Below are 24198 nucleotides of genomic sequence, written 5' to 3' on the forward strand. Positions count from 1 at the left end.
GGGGGGGGGCGAGGAGAGGGGATTGGCAGGGTGGGGGGTTGGTGAGGAGGTGGGGGGTTTAAAATGGGGGTAGGGGAGGAAGGAGGGGACTAGGTGGGGGGCTGGCAGGATGGGGGCTTGGTGGGGGGGTTAAAATGGGGGTAGGGGAGGGAAGAGGGGGACTAGGGTGGGAGGGGGCTGGCAGGATGGGGGCTTGGTGAGGAGGTGGGGTGCTTCAAAATGGGGGTAGGGGAGGGAAGAGGGGGACTAAGGTGGGAGGGGGCTGGCAGGATGGGGGCTTGGTGAGGAGGTGGGGTGCTTCAAAATGGGGGTAGGGGAGGGAAGAGGGGGACTAAAGTGGGAGGGGGCTGGCAGGATGGGGGCTTGGTGAGGAGGTGGGGGGGCTTTAAAATGGGGGTAGAGGGTGGGAGGGGGCTGGTTGGTGGCCGTTTGGTGGAGAGAGGCAAGGGGGCTGTTAAGATGGGGGCTGGGGGAGAGAGATGTGGTTGGGGGGAGCAGGGGGGCAGGCAGGGTGGGAGCGGGTTTGGTGAGGAGCAGGGGGCTGTCAAGATGGTGGCTTAGGGGAGGGAAAGGAGGGCTGGGGGTTGGCAGGTGGGGCTTTGGGAAGCAGAGAAGCCTGTCTAGAGGTGGGGGAGGGAGGAGAGCTGCTTGGAGAGATCTGGCCACGGATTCCTGGTTCATTTCCCTGATCCTTGGTGGGTGTGGCTGCCTAGGGCCCAGCTGGGTCATGCACCCCCTCTGCCCCAACCATGCAGAGCCCAAGGATACTGTCATTTTTACATGGTGCTTTTTGCATTGAAGAGTTGCAGTCACTTTACAAACTGTTCCCAAGAATCACTTCATCCCTCCTGGACATGCAGTCACCTCTGGGATGCAGCATGGCAGCAGCTCCAGAGTGCAGAGTAGCGCAACAAGCTCACTTCTCTACTATGGCTCCTCGCTCTAGTTGCACCTATCAGTAACTGGTGAAGAGCTTTCTCTATTTCTCTGAATTTCTTCATATTCTTATTGTTACTCTAATATGTATGTTCCTATTGTGGTATCTCTGTCTCTCCTAGTGTATATCTATAAATGAAGACGTGTACAGTAGCAGCCTGCCAGCCTCTGTAGTTTAACTAGAAGCCCCAATAACTCCAGGAAGTGTTTAGTGTTAAACCAGTCGAAGTCCAAGGCCACCCTCCCCTTGACACCTACAGGTTGTTCAGGAGGTGAGCATTAATTCTATCCCATCTGTTTTAAAACATAGTTGTAATCAGAAAATTGATTGTAGAAATTGAAGTTGGCAGTGCAGAGAAGTGAAGTATCTAGCTCCTAAACTTTTATAGGGAATTGTGTGCGACTTGCATTGACTTTCATGGGCATAGGACAGCTAAATCCCCTCATAATGCTTTTAAATTCTAGGATTATGCCTCGAGTCACATATGTTTAGCTTCCTCTAAGAAAACATAGCAAGCATTGCTATAACTGCCAAAGAGCAAACTGTAACTTTTAAAAATCTTGTGTCCAGTCAAGTTATGATAAATGGCATCTTTTCAGCTTCGTATTTCACTTCTCCACTCAGTACCATGTTAGAATGTTAAAGAGCAATAATTCCGTAAGATAGAAAAATACTTCTTGGGTCAGAAATTACCTGGTCCTTTACTTCTGGTTTACATTACTTTTGTGTGTATGGAAGGGAGCATATCACTTGATGATTACATGTTCTGTTCATTCCCACTGGGGCACTTAGCATTGGTCATTATTGGAAGACAGGATACTGGGCAAGATGGACCTTTTGGTCTGATCCAGTATGGTCGTTCTTATGTACTAGTGAGGTTTGGTTAGCCTGTTTTTACGGCTAGTGACTTGGACAATAATTTCCTTCTTTTAATGTAGCTGAATGAACTTGTATATGTGGTCTGGATAAAGAATCCTCAATGAATCCAAATAGAATTATATCATGGCCCAGGTATCTTGTGATATGTGTAGAGAACTGGCTTGGCTTTGAGCATTGTTTCTACTCTCAGATGTGTGCTTGTAAGGAAATTATTAGTTTTTGCAAGCAAAATGGAAGCACTTCAGTAGCACTAACTGGTAATACTGCAAATGCTTAATGTTGTTGAGTCAACATTATAGATGTTATTGTTTCGGTTCCCATAGCAGCAGCCTTAAAAAAGTGAAATTTATTTTTAAATTAAATGTGTAGCTTTCATGCTGTAAATGGCAAATTCTATTTTTGTTTGGGTTTTTTTTGTTTTGTTTTTTTTGTTTTTTTGGTTTTAAATCCCACTGACTTCAGTGAGGTTGAATTCAGAATGAGTGCACAATTTGATCTATTAGATCTGAAGTGAGGCAAGTATACTACCAGGAAGGATGTAAAAAAAATAAAAATAAAATCCCCTCCTCCTGTACAGAGGTCTGTAGTCTCCTTTTTGATACTGCATTTTAGTAGCATCGAGTGTTTAAACAAACATGAAGGTAAAGCCACAGGAAGCACTTGGGTACATGTACGTTATTTAGTGACTGTTAATCTTTGTACATTTTGAAGCTGAAAGTAGGGGTTTTTGGTGCAGTAAATCTGTACTTGCTAATATATATATTTGGATATTTTTAACTGACTGGCACACTGCCCAGAGACATTTGGCCAACTTAAAAAAAAAAAAATCATAAAAAAGGTCAACCTGTTGTGTAAATTGCAGAGCAAAATATTCAACATCTCCTCTCTCTGTATAATAACCAAATCAACCTTATACAAAACTATATAAAAGCTCTTCGCTTTTGTCTTGAAGGATGGCAGAGGCACAGGCCATCAGTGGATTATCCCAGAGAGCCACTTCAGCAAATACCTTAAAAACATAAACCTAGGCCATTGCTTAGAATTGCCACTGAGTTCTAGCTTTGAGAAATGAGAACAAGTTAACATTCTCTCATTCTAGAGAGAGCTGTTTTCAATCAGACATATTTTTCTTCAGAAATAGCTATTCACTGATGCCAGAAGAGAGCTAAAACAGCTGTCCTATAAAATGTACATAGAATATTTAGGGCTGCCCAGGGCGAGAATCGCGTTCAGATTTCAGAAAATTTGTGCTGATAGTAAAACATCTATGGCTGTCTTGTTACTGTTGCTATTACTACTTCAGAGATCCTCTCTGGATGAAGGAAAGCCTCTGTTCACCTGGTTAACCAGCTTTGTGCAGGTTCCTTTCTGGTACTTTTGTAGTTCTCAGCTCATAGATGTTGGCATGCCTGTATGCTCTCTTGTATGCACGACAAATAGCAAATGTGTGCAATGTGCTCTGTAAAGTCTCAGTTCCTACTGTTGATTTAAAACCCTTGAATAATGCCATACTCTGTAGATTAGCTGCCTGATCGAAAGCCCATTGAAGTCTGAACTCTTAAGAATTGTAGTCTTTTAAAAAGAAAGCTGGTAAATTTTTAAAGGAACAACTTTAGAGACTATTCATTCTTTATAATGAATAAAGACACATTTGTAGTTGCAACAGATATACATTTACCCAAACAACTTCATTTCAACTGTGTGTGTTACCTGTTTACATGTTAGAGGTTTTACTACTATAACAGGCCTGTTTTTAACTCTTCTTAATCACATAAGCTGAATGCTTGATCTCCAATGCAATACATCCCTACCCCCACGCCCACTTTTTTATTTAAAATAACAATTCCAGATTTGTTAAAGATGTAACAAATGTGCCCATCTGACCTGTATATAGTTTATGGTTCTGCTCACAATGTATTACATACAGTCTATGCAGAAAGTATCTTTTCTTTTATAAGAAAACAATTGATGAAGTGTATGTTTAAAAGTCAGTTTGGTCTTTTATTAAAATAAATATGAACTATTCTCACCTGCCCCTCTACCTGGCTGTCACAAGCAAGCTACTTTTTTATAGGTGTAACAGTTAAGTGAAATGGATGACTGCAACAAACTAATCCAGTCGACCATATTTATTCTAATAGAACAAACAATTCAATGTGAAAAGGCTGTACGATGAATACGCTATTTAAAAAAAAAAGACATCTACACTTGAAGTCAATAGAGAAGATGGAAGTGACATGCTAGACTTGAAAAACAGTTTGAACTCCACCATGCTTTTCTCTAGGCCCTTGGCAAAAAAAATAAAATAAATGAGAGGGGGAGAGGGGTTGAGTAATTCACTGTATTGTAGCCTGGAGAGAGCCTAGGCTACAATAATGCATCAGAAGCACCTTCAAATGTATCCGCTTGAGTCCTGAAGAGGAGTAAGAGGCCTTTGTAACCTGTTGAAAAGTACTTTTTTGCCAGTCCAGACAGGGTCATAGGGCTCAATTTTACCCCCATGGGAATCCAAAGCAAACTCCTTAGCAGCATCAGACCCTTACACTCCCCCCAAGTAATGTTTTATATGCCTGGAAATAATTAAATACCCAAATACATATGATAGTACTTAGATTGGCAGCTTATTCTCAGACTTTATAACAGAGGGTGTTGCCTGGTTAACTTTTTTAAGATTTATCTTTTAGTATGGTGATTGTAAATAGATAGAACTATCATGTAACATTTAACTGTATTTGTTTCAGTTCAAATCTGAATATCAATGATGTCTTGGGAAACTACTCTCTAACTCTGATTGACGCACTGGATACCCTAGCGGTGAGTTGTCAAAATACAAAAGTATATATCTTCAAATTCGTAGCAGGAGGTAAGAATCCACAAGTTGCAGTGGCTTAAGTATTTTCCAAGAGGACATGGATGGTGACTAGAGTTGCTTTTTTGGGGGAGGAGAGGAAGGCAAGTGGCAGTGGGGAGAGGCTAGCCACTCATTATGGAAAAGGCTAAAGGAGATAAAACCGAGAATCTTTAAGATCTTGTCCAGGCTTCAGTTGTTGATTGTGTTAGAGGTAATCTTTGATAGCAATAGTTCTATAAAGCATTCTCAAGCTGTGCCGACACTGTATATATGTTAAATGGACAAAGCTCTAGAATTTTTGAAATTGCAGTTCTTTGAATCAATCTAAGTAGATAGAAATCACCAGGAGAGAAAAGGGTAGCCTAGGAAATTGAAAAGAACAAACTGAATTTTGCAAATTGAGTTAAATCCGTTTTAATGCATCTGGATAGTATTGTCAGTGATGAGTCTCTTCGCTAATTAAATAACCTGATGGCAGTGTCTTAACTGGGGTCAGAGGGACTGCCTGAAAAAGAGTAAAATCAGTCGGGGAGGAGGCTTGAGGGGAATGGGAGACTCAAGACACTCTTGGAATACATGGTTCTCTTCCTGGCTTGGTTCCTTCACTATCCCAAGCTCCTTACTCTTGTGGCTGTAATAAGTTTGAATCACTTTTTGTAAGTCTCCTCTTTCATTGACTCGTATATCAGGCCGACTCTACCCTTCAAAGTTAACTCAAAGTAGCTATGCTGTGCAGGGGTGTGAAAAATCCAGAATTCTTCTGTCAATCTAGTTGACCACTTGGAAACAGGAAAACCCCGTCCATTGCTGTAGAAAGCATCTATGCTGTGGTGCTACAGTGCTGTTGCTGCGCTGCAGTATGACCCACAATGTAGACATGGCCTTATTCTATATCTGCTTCAGTGTAACAAACATGGTTACATGTTGCCCACTTTCGAGTACCCCACCCCCTCCTTTGCTTAAATATAATACTGATTGTGTTCTGGGTACCTTCTTAGACAACAGGCTACACTTTTACATGGTAGGCTTTTTCTCTTAACCAAAATTTTATATTTACCTCTGTGAAGTGTTTTCAAACTTTATGAAGTCCGGAGTACAGAAGGAAGAGTACTTTCCCTATATGATACTATTATAAACAGCCTTTCCGTAGTCTCATTTTTTGCATTGCAAGATCAGTTTTTGTTTTGTTTTTTAAACTGGATGCTTCAGTCAGATACTTACCATTTGTCCACAGCTATTGGATGGACAATGTCTTCTGTAAATGAATTCTGCAGTTGTATATTTTTCTTCTACATACTGTCTTTCCTGAAAGATCACAATGTATTTTTTGCAAACTAAAGCACTTCCTCATCACTAAAATGGATCTGTATCTCTGTGGTGAAAAGCTGCAGCTGTCTGATGGAGCACAGCAATGATTTACAGAACTTAAAGCAGGAAATGAGGGGAAAAATGTTTTTAACTGAAATGGTAGAGGGGACCTTAAAATGCATGTACCCAAGCTTGAATCCAGCTTTCAAAAAAAATGAATGTTGATATATCTGATCTTTGGTTTTAAAAAATAGTGTTACGGTATATTTAATGGCCACAGGTCCACTTGTATTTTTAGTTTCCTCTCATGTACAGCAGTATACTGCTATTCAGGGCCACACTAGAGCATTGGCTCAATGCTGGTAGAAGAGTGCCACCTACTGAATATCCACTGCTTCTTGCATAGCATCTGTAGGCTGTTTTCCTGTTGAGGTCTTCAACCAAGAACTAAACCTGCTTAACTTGAAATACCATTTTACACCCTTATTCACAAGACTCGGCTTTCTTCTGGGATTGAAACCTTTTCCTTTAGGAGGTTCTTGCAGACAGAGACTTCCTCAATGCACAGCTACAAGCCAGCCTCCTTTTGCAGTAGCAGCTCTCATTCTGAATACTGGCTAGCCCGGCTGTAACTCACTCATTGTGCCCTGGTGCTATTCTTAAAGGGGCAGCTCCCATTCTCTTATTACATAATTTAGTTCACCATTAACAAATATAAATCAGAACGACTACTAAACACAAACCTTATTAATCTGTTTCTAAAACATCTATTCCAAGGGCCTCACAATCACAACACAAGGTGGCACAGCTGCTAAAATAGATCCCATGTCGCTGTCACAACACTAATGCAGCTGTGTTAGTAAAGTGGAGTATATTGATATCCCTTTTCTCATCCTGCTAGTGTTTTGCAGTAGCCTCTGGTGGCAGCATTACTATATTAAAAATGCAGTTGCTGCAGTCTACAATACGTGTAAGACAGATTTTCTGTGTCCTTAATCAAACAAGCCTTTGGTTGTCAGCACCTTTTGACTTGGTCAAGAACACCCCAAATAATGAATTGGGTACTTCCCTAACAGAACCTATGACACTCCTTCCTTTTTTAAAGGGGCAGGTTCTATAGCTACATGTGGGAAGCTGAAAATTAAGTGGGGGAGGGAGGAAAACAAGCTATGTTTATCTTCATAAAAAACAAGCTCTGAGCTGGACTTGAGGCTTCATGGAAGGGCTGAATTCACCTCTCACCCTGGAATACAGCTGGAGTAACTTCCATGATGTTAATGGAGTTCCATCAGTGTAAAACCAGTGTGAGAATTTGATTTTAATACTCTTGGTGTCGGTATACATGGTTGTGGCGGAAATAACTTTATTTTGTATATTTTGTTGTCTCTTGAGCTTCTACAGGAAATGTGGCTGTTTTTATGTTTCCCTCTACATAAAAAAAATTCCTTTAACTTCCTGTCACTAATGTTGTTGAAACAAGCAATATAACTACATCTACTTGCAGGTGTTGTTAGTACGGACCTTGCTAGCATTGGGTAAAGTTAGCTAAGCATTGCATTGTTTCCCCCCGGTATTATGCAAATTGTAAGAAATGCAAACAGATCTTTAAAAACTAAACTGAAGGCATATGAGTATCAACACATACTAGCGTAAATAAACAAAACAGTGTAGTAAATATGCAAGGCAAGAAAGGGCTGACTTGTCGATTTTAGATGTTTTTATTATCTTGTGCTGTGTGAGGTGACTCAGAATGCTGTTTTGACTGAGGTGGGGGGAAGTAAGTGTATTATTTAAAAAGGGCAAAATGTATTGTAGCAGTTCTAGATACCCTTCTGTACTTCCACTACAACTACTTAGTGAAGTATTCTTGGCTTGTGTAGTGGAATAAGTTTCCAAAAAGTGCTGTACAGGGGAAAGGGGGACAAGTTAGTGTTTATAAATAGAAACACTGACTAGGAATATCAAAGCCACCATTCTCTACCCAGATGACACATTTGTGGCTTAAAATAAAACTTCATTAATTCTTTTTTCCTCTGTGCAATAACCTGATTGACCTCTCTATGTTCTTTAATATTTTTCTTTTATGTTAAAGGTAATGGGAAATTCTTCAGAGTTCCAGAAAGCGGTGAAGTTAGTGATTGACACAGTCTCATTCGACAAAGATTCTACAGTCCAAGTCTTTGAGGCAACAATCAGGTATGTGGTCATAAATATCTGACTAAATAACTGAGGTTTTACGTGTGTGGGAATGATTCAGAGAGGTTTCTTTGCTCAAAAAGAAACTTACTGGTCTAAAAAACTTCATTGCTTCCTAATTGTTCACTAGGTATCGTTAGTCTGAGTGACTAGAAGGTGTACTCAGTTAACTATCTCTCAAGTGCCACTATTGTTTCTTTTTGTTAAGAGTCAAGGTTAAAACAAAAGGCAAGTGTGCTGTGGAGATCATTTTTAAGGTAGTCTTTCTTTTAAATTTTCTTCGGATTGAATAATTCTTAATGCTGCTTGCTCAGTCATTTCGAACTGCAAGACAATATTTGGACAGCCGCACACTTTTTTTTGGAGAGTTTATTCAGGGTATTGATATAAAATATGTTGTTGTGCTCACTAAAAAGGGGCTCCTGTCAATATATTGTAGACAGGCTTTGCATAACTGAAATCCCCACATCAAAGTAACGCTCCAGTATAACTGAAGTTCAGCAGTGCCGTTCACTGCAATCTATAATCTGCAAACCATGCAAATGAAAAGAAAAATAATTTCCCAATCTTAGAATTCCTCTCCCCTCTCTCCTTTCTTTTCTTCTCCCAGACATTTGAAGAGTGTGTGCTGTGCAGGATGTCCTAAATATCACTTTATTTAGCCTAGTTGGGACCAACGCATTGATATTGACTATCTTACCAAAATCCATTTTTATTCTGATTTTGTGTATAACTGGTATTTCAGGAAAGGTCTCATATGGGTTAAATTTGGATATTTTTGTCCTCATTTATTGTTCCGTTACAATCTCATTTTATTGTGTCTTATCTCGAGTTAATTAACATTGTGGGAAGACACATTCTGCTCTCTAACCTGCTTTTAAAAAGTTTTTTAAAAATTTTTTGATGTGGTTCATAGCCCTGTTTCGTTTGATCTTGCAGATGTTGACACTGTATCAAGGTGGAGCTGTACTAATAAGAGCAAAAGTCCCTACCTAATCAAATCCTGAGGGAGGGAGTTATAGGGCTCTTTCCAAGGGTGCAAGCTCTCCATTCATTGTGCTTGGTCTGTGAATCCCAAATGAGTCTCTGCAGCCCAGGACTGAAGTTATTCATTTTGCCTTCTGCACTGTATACTTTGACTTTAATGGTGCAGGAATGAGGGGAGCAAGGGTGGGTTGTGTGTATGTGTGTGAGAGAGAAAGGATGCCACCTTCTTCCCCCAACTCATTACAGCTTTGCAGTGGGTTATGTCCTCTCTGAATCACTCCTCTTTTTCAATGTATGTAATAGTCCTTCACTGCCTGACTGGCTCATTTTTGAGGCTTATTAAAAGGCACTGAGTGCCAAGATTCTTATAAGTGCTCTCACAGTTTAACTAAATCTGTTCGTATAGTAAAACTAAAGAGAAAATTTGCATATTATGAATGGAGATGTTGCGATAACTGCATCCAGTCTTAGCTGTCTTATTGAATTTCAGTTTATGATAGGACCTAACCTTCAGACTGATGGAGTTTTACCAAGTTTGCTCAGTGTTCTTTTGTAGCATTAGGTATTGGCCACACTGCAAGAGGCAGGATATTAGAGTTCATGTTGCAAATTCTGTGGATTTTTTTTTAAGGTTCTGCAATCTCTCTTCCAATAGGGTTTTGGGAAGTCTGCTTTCTGCCCACATAATAATTACAGATACCAAGCAACCCTTTGGTGACATGACCATTAAAGATTATGATGATGAACTCTTACATATGGCTCGTGACCTGGCAGTGAGGCTGCTACCTGCCTTTGAGAACACCAAAACTGGAATTCCCTATCCTCGGGTAGGTGTGATACAATCTGTATTGATATACGGAGGTAACTTCCTTATGCTTGTCTTTGTAAGGAAATGCAAAGTAGTGAAATCTTTCTTTTATCTAAAAGGTACAGCTGTGGGCATCAAATGTGACTTACTGTATTTTCCAGTACTATGCAGACTTGTTTAGAGCCCACTTTTCCACTCTGTAGATGCCAGGCTAAAGATTAAAAACTTAACTTCTCTGATATGCCTAAACTTTTTTGTTCAGAGAATGTAGAGTAGGTAGTTATATTCTCCTTTACTCTAGCCAAACTGTACGGACTTATTTCTAACTCTTTGTCATTACTCACGGTGCTGTGTGTTGACTTTAAAGTACTGCATACATTAAATATCTTAATTTAGAAGGTTCCAACTAAAATTAACTGTTACTATGCAGGGAGGCATGTCTGTAGAGTTACTTCAGTAGCATCAGTGAATTAATACCAAAATAGTGCACATCCAGAATAGAAGCATGGACACTAGTGTAAATTATTATGTATTATATCAGCACTCTAAAATGAGAGGTAATGCATGGCAGCTGGCTTACCACTAACATTTACTTTTTTATATATATGACTTAAATGAACTTTGCTGAGTTAGAAAAATCTACTCACCTATGGCAAGTTGAAAGCCATCAACGTCTGCAGAATCCAAGCTTTTGCTTAAAATGTTTCTAGTCTTTAGTGTTGCAAAAGAAACATTCCAATGTTGAATAGTAAATCGATGCAGTCTCTTTTTCCTGAGTCTGAAAATTGACTTCTTTGCCAGGTTCATCTGTTTGAAACTGGGGTGGAGGCTAAGGAAGGAACAGGAAAAACGCTGATTTTTTTTTTTTTTTTTTTTTTTTTTTTTTTTGTGTGTGTGCGAAAACCTTCCTCCCATGTTTTGGCCAACTATATAGCGGTTCAAAACTTTCTGAATATTGACATTCTTAAAATCCTGGAGCAAGGGAAGAATTCTTATTACACTTTTTCCAACCAGGTCTATTGTCCGTTTTCAATTTCACTGGAGAGCCTGTCTAACAAGTGTCTTGTTAGTTTTTGCTGTTCAGAATATTGTGGGCAGTAATGAAACTGACAAGGATTTGGGACCATTTCACTCGGATGGGTTGCTCTTGGAGAAAGTCCAATGCATCCATATAGTTCTGTTCAAGAGCTGCCCCAGGGGAAGCACTCCAGTGAAGGCTGGGAGAGGAGAGGAGAAGAGTAGAGGAGATACCCCTTGAGTCTCCACCACCATCATGGCAGCCAGGAAATGAGGGCGTGGGGGTAGGAACTGAAGATCGCACAGGTCAATTTATCTTGTGATGGACCTGTAAGAAAAGGTGACCTGAAGACAAGAAAGGTTTAATGAGTCGGACATAAGCAAGAGGTTTGTGGGGGTTATTGCCAGTTAACTTATGTTCACGCATCATTAAATTAATATTACTGAATAAAAACGGTTGTTTCTTTACAATTAGAGTGTGTGCACGCATATGGCAGGTCAGTTGTCTTTCATTCTGGCTATTAAGCTTTATCCTTGGGCTCACAGGTATCAAGTAAATTTTTCAAGGCCTGGAATTTAGTGCGTGTGAACAGTGCTGCACTGACTGCTTTGCAGAATGAATGCAGTATGGTGGGTAGCAGGAGTCCAGGCTTACCCCATAGTGCCCTCTAACTAATGGGAAATAATTCTTATAGGGCAGAGATGGCAATCCTGTCTTGATGGCCATTTATTTCTTGGCTCTCTTGTGCAGATAAAACTGTACGCCATTGGTGAGGGCCTCTTGCAGCTGCTGAAGATCTAAGTTATCTCTGCCATTGAGATTCCTTATTCGAGTGTGAAGGCAGAATATTTCTTTAAATGTGCAGAATTATGAGATTCCCACTAAACACTGTTGAGAATGAGAACATTATCTCTGCCATAAAGTAGTAATGGACTTAAATGTGGATTCTGCAGAAAGATTTTTTTTTTTCCCCCTATGAAAGATGCATAGCATCTTATAGCAGAAGATTAGCTCATCATTTAGGTAATTGTTTCTAGCTACAATGTTGCAGTTTCAGAATGGATCACCTATTCTGCAGATGAAATGTGGCGTCCTACCTCAGTCTTCTTTATTGGGATGTATTTCTCTTCTTCACAACAACCAAGTGAATTTTAAAGGAGTATTGTAATTACTTTTTGAGCTGTTATGTTTGCATCCACTGTATGTAGTGTGGACGTAGACATAACAATATATTTTATATGTAGTATAAAGAGATTGCCAGTGTCCTTTCATTCCCAGGAACGAGGGAACAAGTTGAGGTGCACAGAAGAGTAAAGCTGTAATTCACAATGTACAGACCTCAATGCAGAAAATTAAGCACCTGAATTTCATAGGTGCTGAGCACTTGCAGTTTAGTAATTGTATGCTTAGCACTTCTGAAAATCAGGGGCTGTTTACTTAGGCATATAAATCCTACTTAGACATCTAATTTCAGGGACCGAAGTTTGAACTCCGATTGCAATACATTCAGCTCTGGCTCCAATTGGTGGGAAGTTAATCTCTTCTCACTATATGTAACTAATGCGCACTCCATTAAAAAGCCTGGCATCTATAATACGGCTAAGAGTGGAACTTAGAATATTGTAGCACTCGTTGCTTGACATGTTGAGCAACTGAAGCTCCTGTATCTGTTTCACAGGTGAATCTAAAGACTGGAGTCCCTCCTGACAGCAATAATGAGACCTGTACTGCAGGCGCTGGCTCTTTGTTGGTGGAGTTTGGCATTCTTAGCCGGCTGCTTGGAGATTCCACGTTTGAATGGGTGGCACGGCGAGCTGTTAAAGCACTGTGGAGTCTTAGGAGCAACGACACTGGACTATTAGGTAGTCAATGCTCCCATGTGCTTTGCAGATGTCTTAGTCACTTCAGTCAGAACAGGATGTATTAACAGTCTTGTCTCCCGTCCTTCTATTTTTAGATTCCCGACTTCCTGCACAGTAGTGCTTCACACATTCTCCAGTATATAAAGGGCACCACTTATCTTCTATCTGACTTTGATATTGTGGGCTCTCTACATATGTACACTTGTTATCTGTCTGTGATGTTCTGTGGATGTACAGGGAAAGCAGCATAGAGATCCAGGACACAAACCCCTGATGGTTGGATTTTTCCAAAAAACAACAATTGTGAAATCAATTTCTGAGTATGGCACAAACTTGAAGTTCCTACATATGTAGGCTCCATTAACATAAATTAAAATAGCATGTGAGTAAGGGCTGCAGGATAGGACCGTTAGTCTTTAAATAACTGCATGAGAGTACTAAGCTTAATTCGTTCCTTGAGCAAACAAGCATTAACTTTTTGACAATGCTTTTTCCTTATAGTTATTTTGTAACTCAAATATGTGCAGATCAAGAATTGGAACTTTAAAAATGAGTTGTCACCTGTGCTTCAACTAAAATATGCACCAGGAAATGTTTTAGACCTAAATCTTTCTTTCTGTCTGTCTATCCCTGAAGGAAATGTCGTGAATATTCAAACTGGCCATTGGGTTGGAAAGCAAAGTGGCTTAGGAGCGGGTTTGGATTCATTCTATGAGTATCTGTTGAAGTCTTACATCCTTTTTGGAAAAAAGGAAGACCTAGAGATGTTCAATGATGCATATCGAAGTATTCAGAACTACTTAAGAAGAGGGTATGTTTCCCACAGCTATGATTTTCTTAAACTTACAAACACTCCAGTGCTGGGTGATAAGTTGTATAGTATCAGCTGCTCTCTTTGGAGAAGCTGTGCTCTCAAACAATTTTTCCTTGATGGAATTATCTGACCACTGTTGTTTGAAATTTGCACCAATAGTACTCCTACATAGATCAGTTGATGGGGGAGAGAAGAGAAATGTTAAATCACTGTACATTTAAACCAGTGTTTATTACTTGGGACAGTAGTAAAAAAAGACAGACCATCCCAGAGGGAGGGAAGGGTGTGTGGGTGCGTGCGAGAGAGAGAAACAGTACTATACATGCTTGTTTAGGGCCCAATCTTACCCTTCTTGTGTCAGTGGTAAGACTCCCGTTGATGTTTGTGAGAGTAGGATTAGGCTCTGAATTTATATAAATAATGAATATTATATGGAATTAACCCTGTTTTCCTAATGACTTATTATAACATAGGCTCAAAAAAATATAGTATCCCCACATCTGTAGAATTTACAGTTTCTGTGATAGTTGTAAGTTATGGCAATGTTGTAAGAATTTAGCATTAAAATGCCTTGTGCTCTCCTGAAAACGAAACGTTCATGTGTTATGGTTGCTTTGCAGACGGGAAGCCTGTAATGAAGGTGAAGGAGACCCTCCTCTTTATGTTAACGTAAATATGTTCAGTGGACAGCTGATGAACACCTGGATTGATTCTCTGCAAGCCTTTTTTCCTGGGCTACAGGTAATCTCATTTTTCAGTCTTTTGGAGACTAGGTAGTAGGGTGGGTTGGTTTATTAGAGATGACAGGTTTCAGAGTAGCAGCCGTGTTAGTCTGTATCCGCAAAAAGAACAGGAGTACTTGTGGCACCTTAGAGACTAACAGATTTATTAGAGCAAAAGCTTTCGTGGACTACAGCCCACGAAAGCTTATGCTCTAATAAATCTGTTAGTCTCTAAGGTGCCACAAGTACTCCTGTTCTTCTTTTTATTAGAGATGTTCGTTCTAATGTTAGTTCTGGCCACAAGTGAGAGTCTGAACCACAGGTGCCAGTTTCTTCCTTTCCCTAGGGGTGCTCAACCCCCGCTCAGCCCCTGTCCCGCCCCCCACTCCTCCTGCATGCCGCAAAACAGCTGATCTACGGCGGGCGGAAGGAGGAGGGGTTGATAATTGGGGCTGATCATTGGGGCCACCGGTGGGCAGGAGGCACTGGCGAGATAGTGGGGAGCTCACTGCCAGTGGGTGCTAAACACCCACTCATTTTTTTTCCATGGGTGCTCCAGGACTGGAGCACCCACGGAGTTGACGCCTTTGGTCCGACCATATCCTGGAGTCCCCTGCAAACCCAGCAACCAGTTTGTCATGGCTGACTGTCTGCAAAAGAGAGGGCCAAGACTAGATAGCGGGGTAACTCTGACTAAGACTGAACCTAAGACTGAACTCAGCAAAGCGGTGCTGAGAAACTTGGCCTGCACTTCACTAGACTTAAACTAGTCCCCAGTTTTCAAGAATTAATTCTGATGCTAATCTTACCATTTAGGGATCTGTGATGTGTTGATATAAGCTCCCTCATGCCAATGTTTCTGGTGTGAATGAACTAACAGTATGATTCTGCTTTTATTCGGGCCTCTTCCCTCTTGAGGCGTATGTTACATCTGGGCATCCAATGCAATATGTGGGATGAAAAGTGAATTACTGTGTCTGCGTTGTGTTAGCATAGTGTTTCTTGCATGCACATGTTTATAGCTGTTAATTATTTCTAGGTTTTAATAGGAGATGTGGAAGATGCTATTTGTCTCCATGCCTTCTACTATGCCATATGGAAACGGTATGGAGCTCTTCCAGAGAGGTACAACTGGCAATTACAGGCACCAGATGTCCTCTTCTATCCACTGAGGCCAGAGTTGGTGGAATCTACCTATCTTCTTTACCAGGTACTTCTCATTCTTTAAGAATATGGCCTATATAAGTGTTGTGGTTTCAGAATGCACCTCTGCTTTTTCTATTATGTACTTGGTTATGGTTAGGCAGCAAACCTCATGCCAGTCCATCAAAAATATTTTATATAGAAAGTCTCCCTAGCGAACTGTGTTTTAGACATGTAAAACAGTATGTGCTGCTTGCTTTGAACAGACGCTATACTATAAGTCGTCTCTAACACACTCAAAATGCCTTCTTTCAGATGTCATACGTAGCAGGTCCTTGAACAAATACTTATATGGCAGAATTAATATTTAAACTTGGTGTGGCAGCTGTTACAGTGGAAACAGGATCTGTGCAAAGGCATGTAACCACCTCTCTCTCAGGTTCACCCTGGCACAGTTTGATTTAGTCCAAAGGCAGCAATAATACTTTTTTTAAACCATCAGCTTCTCTCTGCCAGAAAACCAACAAAGATTCCTGCATCTGTTCTCTTCCAGAGGGCAGGCTCAACAGGACCTTTCCACTGGGGCAAGTTATGAAAAGCCCCAGGAAACAGTGGGGGCACAGAATAGTCTGTCTAAAAATGGCTATCTTGAGAATGTGCTCCAATAAACCCCCACCATAATAAATACCAGCTTGACAATATTTTGAATTCCTGACTTTTTTTTTTCTTTCTTTTCTTTCTCTACCCAGGCCACAAAGAATCCTTTTTACCTTCATGTAGGCATGGATATTCTTCAGAGTCTGGAAAAATATACAAAAGTCAAGTCAGTTTTCAAAGTCCTTATCCTTCTGTCTACTGTCAATGTGTATTTGTTTGTTAAAGACTTTAAATGATCTGAAAATGTAAAGAGGTGATAAATATTTTTTTCAGAAAGATGACAAAGTACTTAAAAGTTACATTTAATAATAAATTCTGGAGGTTTTTTATCTGAGTCAGCATATACATGTGATGTAACTGGCTTGTCTTCAGGTAGAAATCTGCATCTTCAACTGGGAAGGAATATTCAGAGTGCTTTTTTGAATGTTTTCTAAATGTATTTATTTTTTTAAACAAAAGATCCTTTCAGTAATGTCTTTTTGTCTTGATACTATTTTTCCAGAGAATTGGGTCAGTTTTTGGCAAAAGGGAGAAAACTGACTTGCTTAAGTTCTCTTAAGAGGAATATTCCTAACCTCAGACCAATCTCTAGTTTAAGTTTGGACTTAATCAAAATTTAGGGGTTCTCTGATCTGACATTTTGGTTTGAGACTACCTCCTTATCAAAACAAAAGTTACTCTTAAATGGTGCCATTGATGTTCGAGTATGGGCTTGGTACCTATTTTACTAATGTTATTGCAGGACTCATACAGGAAACTTGAGGTAATAGGTCTAAAACCATATCTGCTAAAATAAATACAGTGATTCCAAATAAAACACTCTGAAATGTAGCTTCTCTGTGTTGCAAAATGACCCTAGATTATCTTTCATTTGCACATTTTAAGGCACAGAATTTGTTTTTATTACTTTTCAACAGTCATCCAACAACCAAATATTTGTTCAAGACTTGTGAAATATAACTGCAGCTAGAGTACTAGGCTGGATGACAACTGCCTTTATGTATTCCTAATGATACCTCAAGTTGTGGCTATAAGGAAGACCAAGAGACTGTTGGCAGCCCTCCTCAGTTTCCCAGAGAAGTTGTTAAACTGTGAAGGCATAGATCAGGACTCTGTATGGTCATTCTCTGACCAATCTGGATTCTTGCTATAAATCTATTATATTGCACTGGTTATCCCAATACATTTGTTTTAGGGTAGTACTCTATAACAAAATGTGTGGCTTAGTTCACAAATAACAGTAGTGGTATAAACCTCTATCTTTTTAAAGTGTGAGATGTCTCATCTTACTTTAATTTTAACTTTAACTTCAACCCATGTTTGGCATTTGGTCTGAATGAAGTTAGGAATGTGTTTTGTTCTTAAATGTCAAATAGGGTGGAAATAAATCCAAACTAAATTTAATTTTAGATGTGGCTATGCTACATTGCATCATGTCATAGAGAAGTCAAAAGAGGACCGGATGGAGAGCTTCTTTCTCAGTGAAACATGTAAATATTTGTATCTGGTATGTATTTATGTCTATCACAATCACCAAAACGCTCGGGAACTTTATATTACAAGGAAGAAGCTTTCTTGTAGGGACTGCAGGCAAGCAACAATAATAATCGTAGAAATGCAGGGCTGGAAGGGCACTTAAGAGGTCATGAAACCCATCCCCCCTCCTCCATCCCTTGTTGAGGCAGGATTTAAGTATTCCTGGACCAGTGGTCACCAAGCGGTCGATTGTGATCAACTGGTTGATCCTAGAAGATTTCCCAGTTGGTCGTGATCTCTGGCAGTGCAGTGTGGCTGCCGCTAAGGCAGGCTCCCTACCCTGGCCCTATGCTGCTCCCAGAAGTGACCAGCGTGGCCCCAGGGGTGGGAGGCGGCCGGGAGAGCTGCGGGGGTGGTACTTCCAGAGAGGGGCAGCGTGTGGAGCCACTTACCCCCCACACTGCTCCCAGGGCGGTGTGGGGCCAGGATAGGCAGGGAGCCTGCTTTAGCCTCGCTGCACCCGCCATCGACCGGAAGCTGCTGGAAGTGAGTGCTGACCAGCAGGAGGCCACACCCCAACCCTGCTCCCCCGCCCAGAGCCAGCATCCCAAACCCCACTCTGAGCCCCCTCCTGGAGCCTGCACCCCATAACCCCTCCTGCACCCCAACACACTGCCCCAGTCCAGAGCTCCCTCCTGCACCCAGACTTCCTCCTAGAACTTGCACCACTCACCCCCTCTTGCATCCCAACACCCTGCTCCAGGCTCAGCCCAGAGCCGCGCCTCCCCCCCCTCCCCCCTTGGGGCCCTAACCCAGAGCCCGCACCCTCTCCTAAACCCCAACCTCCTACCCCAGCATGGTGAAAGTGAGTGAGGGTGCGGGGAGGGGGATGGAGTGAGTGGGGGGCGGCTTTGGGAGTGTGTGTGGGGGGCATGGAGTAGATCCTGGGTTGCCTTAAATTCAGTAAATGATCTTGGTCATAAAAAGGTTGGAGACCACTGTCCTAGACCATCCCTGACAGGTGCTTGCCTAACCTGTTCTTAAGAATGTCCAGTGACATAGATTGCACAGTGCTGGGGGGGGGAGGGAAAGGCTGGCTGCCAAAATGATTCATGTTATAAATTTTTGAATTCCTCAGAAAAATATCTTTTGTCTGTACACTTCATGTAAGCACTTAAATTAGTGCAAAATGAGTGCTTAGAGTATTCAGCTCTCGTACTGAGTAGTCATCTTCTAACGACCACCGTTTGCACTCTGCTTTTAGAATTACAAACAACCCCCACCCTAAAATTATAGTTTCCTTTTACTCTAATGGAAATGTGTGCCTCCAATCTCAACAAATGTGACAAGATTGTTTGGTGTACTGACTTGTTTGGTGTCATGTTGAATTAGTGAGCATGCATTTGATGAATGTTCTGGTAACAAACATGAGTTTCATTAGATGGATAGAGTCATGCTTTCTCTTTCCCTTGCCTCTTGTTTAGTTGTTTGATGAAGAGAATCCAGTGCACAAATCTGGAAATAAATATATGTTTACTACTGAGGGGCACATTGTGTCTGTGGATAAACGTTTTCGTGACTCGCTATGGCAAGATACCTTCCCTGAAGAAGAGGAAAGGAATGCCGAAAAACTAAAGCCTAACGAATTAAAAGCCATGAACTCCAGTTCTAACGTAAGCAGTATATAAAGTGTCTCTGGCTGTGTGGTTGGAGAAAGGGGTGGTGGAATATTACACCTTGACAGATGGGGGAGAAGAAAGCAACTTCGAAGTGGTGACTAATGAACTTTGTGCAGGAAACTTGTATTCAGATATTTTAAAAATACTGAACATCTCAAGACTTTTGAAAATTAGAGAGAATGCGTATCTGAATGGGTCTGGATGGCTTGGAATACAGGTAATGGCACAACCTGTCAGATCCTAGGTCCCTTGCTCCGACTGTCCTCTTTCATAGTAATTGAAAATAATTGTCACCTGATTGTTGGGGGATGTGCACAGAGTAAATTGGTGTCCTCCATTCATTCCTAGAGGTCAGCTCTGTACATTGCCCAACTACCAGCTCAGACTCAGACTTTAAAGCCAGAAGGGACCATCCTGATCGTCTAGTCTGACCTCCTGCACATTGCAGGCCACAGAACCTCACCCACCCACTCCTGTAATAGACCCCTAATCTCTGACTGAGTTACTGAAGTCCTCCAGTCACGATTTAAAGACTTTAAATGGTGGATTCTCTGTAACTTGCTCTAGTTTAAACTTGCAAGTGGCCTGTGCTCCTCCATACTGCAACATGTGAAAAACTCCAAACACAAACCAAGAGAACACGACTTGTTGTGAAGTTTGCCTAAGACCGAATGTGCGGGGTACTAATCAGGGTTCGGAAGGGCGGGAGAGTGAGGACCCAAACACTACCAGGCCCAGCAGTACTTACTGCCACGAGTAATCCTGTTGGACAGTGAGACCATTGCATATGGTGCTAAGCTCTACACTTGGTCGTGTTTGCAGGATCAGTGCCTGAGATTGTAACACTGCAGTACAGAGAATGTACATGATTGATTATACAGAGTTTTGAATTTTGTTTGTTGCTTTGTTCACAGTGCAATAGGGTTCCTGATGAGAGAAGATACTTGTTGCCGCTGAAGAGTATTTACATGAGACAGATTGATCAGATGGTGGGTTTGATCTGAATTTTTTCTTCAGAGTAATGCTTCATAATATGCAAGGAGGAAAGTGGACTCTGATTCTGATACAAATATCTACAACTGTACACCTGTGTTGCGTCCCTACATATACTTAGTCACTTAAATAGCCACTATGTTTCTTAAGGATTTAACTATAAACTGAGAGGGAGATCTTGATAGAGTTTAATAGTCTTCAAAATGAAATGTAGTAAAGCAATGGGAACTCTAAATACAATTTGAACAGAGTTCTGTCCTGATAAAAGTTCATACAGCAAACCTTGTATTGCAGATGAAGTCTGGATAATCTGGGAGTACAATTTTTTTTTAATTTAAAAAAGCAATTGGCATGTGCCATGAAAATAATTTTGCTACCTTTTTGTAGCTGTATTGTAAATGATGTTCCTTTGGAAAAAGTTTAGTATCGAAGTTGAAAATGTTTTGGCGTTTTGATGGCAAGGAAAGGGAATGTGCAATTTTATCACCAAATTTAATCATTTGGATTGTTCTAACTAGCAATAACAATGCTATTCCTCAGGTAGAAATATTTGTAGTGGATTTTGGTTGAAACAGGGTTGTGTTTAGAATAACAGCTTTGAGAGGCAACTCCTAGTCATAAAAGAAAAGTTCTCAGTACAGGCATGAGATGTTTAAAGCAGTGTTCTTAACATGAATTGCACATTCACAAAAGCATACTAGCTATAGAAACCAATAATTTAAGAACAAGGTGCCTTTGTAGGGGAAATGCACAAGCCACTCTGAACTCTCTGAGCTGCTCACCTTGTGTTGCTTAGCTGAACAGATGTTCAAAATATTCTTTAGATTATTTCTGTCATGTACCTAATCTCTAATGCCTTTTGTAAAGAGATCCTGAAGAAGTATACAATTATCTGACAATATGAAAACAAAGTAATTATATTGTTCGTAGTGCTTTTGGGGTTAGTGCCTTAAGCTTACTTTCCCTCATGAAAAAAACTGAGCTTTTCTTTGAGAGTATATTTGTGTTAAATGGAGTCAGTTACTTTTGGAGTGCCTTGGTCATACAATGTTGAGTCCCAAAGAAACTGAAGTTGGTATTTTAAATACTGGAAGGATGTTGCCTATTAGGCATATCCCAAAGAACGTTGGATTCTTTATATCTTTTTTTTTTTCTGTGAATTCAGTCCAATATTGTACTGTACATGCTGATGGGTGTTGCCATGGTTGAGGAATTCATACAGAACCTACAGCATGCTGAGATCCCTCTATCGAAAACGGTAGCAGTGGAGTGCGTTCATCAACTTTCAGGAAGTACACCAGCATTTCACAGGTCAGGCCCATAGTGGCTAGTAACTCAATCTTCCCCTGTGAAAGTCCCTTTTGTGCCTCCGTGATGAGCCGCGGTGGGGGGGAGGGGAGGGTGGAAAACTGGCTGGTTGCCACCTGCCCCTCAGCTGCACCAAGTGCAGCTCAGGCATGCTTGAGGATGACTGTGTGAATACTTGGGAAGAAAGCAAGTGAATTTGGGACAGTTTGTCATGAAGGAGGAAAAAAAATCCCTTCAACTGAGACTGAAACACAACGTATTTTAAGGGTTACTATTTTTAGTGCTTCTCATCAGTTAAATCTATATTTTAAAATCTCTTTTAGGCTGCAGTTAGTGTATTCAGCTACCACATTGTTTCTTACTTATAGAGCTAAAACTTCAATAGGAATTTCAAAGTAACAGAGCCAAACTTAGTGTGTGTATATACAGATCATCTTAGTCTTATGACAGAAATCAAGTTATTCATAAGCCATATGTTGCTTTCATAAAACATTTCTAACAAACGTGATGAAGTCCATGTATATGAGGCGCATGCTTAACTTGGTATACAGATGCATCTCAGGGACCTCCAACTAGACTTTTCTGTTCTGGCTAACAGATTTATCATGTATTCAGGAAACAAAATCTTGTCTTCCTATTTTTACCTGGTAACTTTTGAGAATGGGGGAGGAGAGGGCGACTTATGACAGGTAGCAGCTGTAAAGTTCCCAAAACATGTGTATGAGGGTCTGGTGCCTTTTTGAAGTTAGATGCATCTTGAGCTATATAGTATTTTTTCTTAATTATGGGTTTCAAAACTATTAGAATATTTCATAGTCACTTCAGTGCCTATTTTAAAGCAAAACATACTTCCAAGGTGTTGTGATCCAAAGATGTATTAGGGGAATGCGGGTGATACAATGAGCCTCAATTGCTAATTTAAGTGCAAAGGGTATATGGAAGAAGCCTGTTCTGTCTGCTGGGGAAGGCATAAAGCAAAAATATCCAGGCATTCCAAAATGCTGCTACCTGGGCCAGACCTCTTACTAGCCGGTGATTTGAAGTGAGAAACTTTATTAAAGTTAGTAATGTGAAAAGAAACCTACATAGGGCCTCCAAAACTTGCAGCTTACAATTTATTGTAAGCAATTAGTTCATGCCAATGGTGACTACTTCTGCTGACAGCAAAACCTCCCCGATCCTCAGTTAAGCCCTTTGAACACGCATTATATGCCCTACTACTTACAGTAGTGTTTGTGCCTTCTGAAAAATTGAGCTGAAATGCAAGTTCCAGTTGGGGGTTAAGTAAAAGTATATGTTAAATGTGGGTAATTCTCAAAGGAACAGTTTGTTTAACCAGGCTGTACAATTTTTATTTTTCTCAAGTTTTTAATTTTAGGATTACACTTTTCATTTTTATGTGGATTGCCAAAATTAGACTGACATTCTTTAATTGCGGAATTGGTACAGTATGGGCAGAGGCAGTGCAGGCATCTCTGTTCTGTTTAGCTGGTGTGCCTCAGCCTTTTATTAGATGAATACATTACATCTAGTATGGAGAAGAGTTGACTCTCCATGACTTTTCAGTGCTTCAGTGCAGATCACTAGCCGTGACGCCAAATGGGATGTAGTCACCTGTCTGCTAGAAACAGGGCTGACATCACCAATTTGCTTTTCATAATCACCTAATAGCCATCTTCCCATAGTAATAAACTTGGGTTACTATGGTACTGGATTTAATCTGGTGACCTGAAGGTGAAAGACACAATCTCCTCAAATGATCCAATTTTTCCTTCTCCCTGCACCCCCCTTCTTAAAAGTATTTTTGAAATAAAACATTGCAAAACAAAGGCCACGTCTTATGTTTAGGGCACTAGTGTGAAAATCTATTTTTAATTAAGTATTAGAGCCAAGTTGAAAATACTGCTGGGATGACTTGCTGATACTTGTAATGTTGTACGTCTCAGTGTAATGTGCAATATAATTTTTCTAATTAAAATTGCATTGTATGTATATTTAATTGTTGTAAAATGTATTTAACTGGGGGAGGGGAAAGACTTGTAAAAGGACCAAATGTTCTTTTATAAATGTCCTAAGAAATTTTGTCAAAATTGCTTAAAGTAAGGTTTTACAAATTTGTATTAAAAGGCTATCTTTGACTTTTCTGGTTTTTTTTTCTTTTCCTTTTGAAGAGGGAAGGGGGATGTAAGAGGTTTTAACAGTGTAACTTTGGGAGTCCCATGGTGCAGTTTGTAGATTACACATCTTCATTTCTTTCATGGACTATGTAGTCTGCACATTCCCCCTCCACCCACCCCGGTACACCTTCCTAAAGTCTGTCTTAGTTGTTGGCTGAGAAGGCTGGACTAGGTTATGAAGTGGGAGTTTTCTGTAATATTTTTGTTAAGCCTCAGTTTCCCCTATAGTTCGTAAGGCTACCCAGTGGGCAGGCAGGGCATTAGGTAAAGGACAGTTTACTCTCCGCACAGGCTAAGAGACATAGATGTGAATGTTTACTAGCTGTCTGAGCTTGTATGGGTCATTGATATGAGGTAGGTCTCAGCCAGTCTTTTTCCAGTGG

The 24198-nt window shown here is 40.6% G+C and overlaps 1 protein-coding gene across 1 annotated transcript in view; it reads left to right on the top strand.

Moving 5' to 3' along the window:
- EDEM1 (ER degradation enhancing alpha-mannosidase like protein 1) overlaps positions 1–23776 on the top strand; it is a 24807-nt gene extending 1031 nt beyond the window's left edge. Inside the window, exons 2-12 of the mRNA XM_034775947.1 lie at positions 4558–4630; positions 8068–8171; positions 9814–9985; positions 12663–12846; positions 13483–13657; positions 14281–14401; positions 15422–15592; positions 16275–16348; positions 17593–17689; positions 19143–19331; positions 20252–23776. Coding sequence (XP_034631838.1) covers positions 4558–4630; positions 8068–8171; positions 9814–9985; positions 12663–12846; positions 13483–13657; positions 14281–14401; positions 15422–15592; positions 16275–16348; positions 17593–17689; positions 19143–19331; positions 20252–20341 — 1450 coding nt within the window. The 3' untranslated portion in view covers positions 20342–23776. The remainder of the gene's footprint in view (positions 1–4557; positions 4631–8067; positions 8172–9813; positions 9986–12662; positions 12847–13482; positions 13658–14280; positions 14402–15421; positions 15593–16274; positions 16349–17592; positions 17690–19142; positions 19332–20251) is intronic.
- The last annotated feature ends 422 nt before the right edge of the window (positions 23777–24198 follow it).

The sequence above is a fragment of the Trachemys scripta genome, chromosome 7 (genome assembly GCF_013100865.1).
Source record: "Trachemys scripta elegans isolate TJP31775 chromosome 7, CAS_Tse_1.0, whole genome shotgun sequence".
NCBI classification, from domain to species: domain Eukaryota; kingdom Metazoa; phylum Chordata; order Testudines; family Emydidae; genus Trachemys; species Trachemys scripta.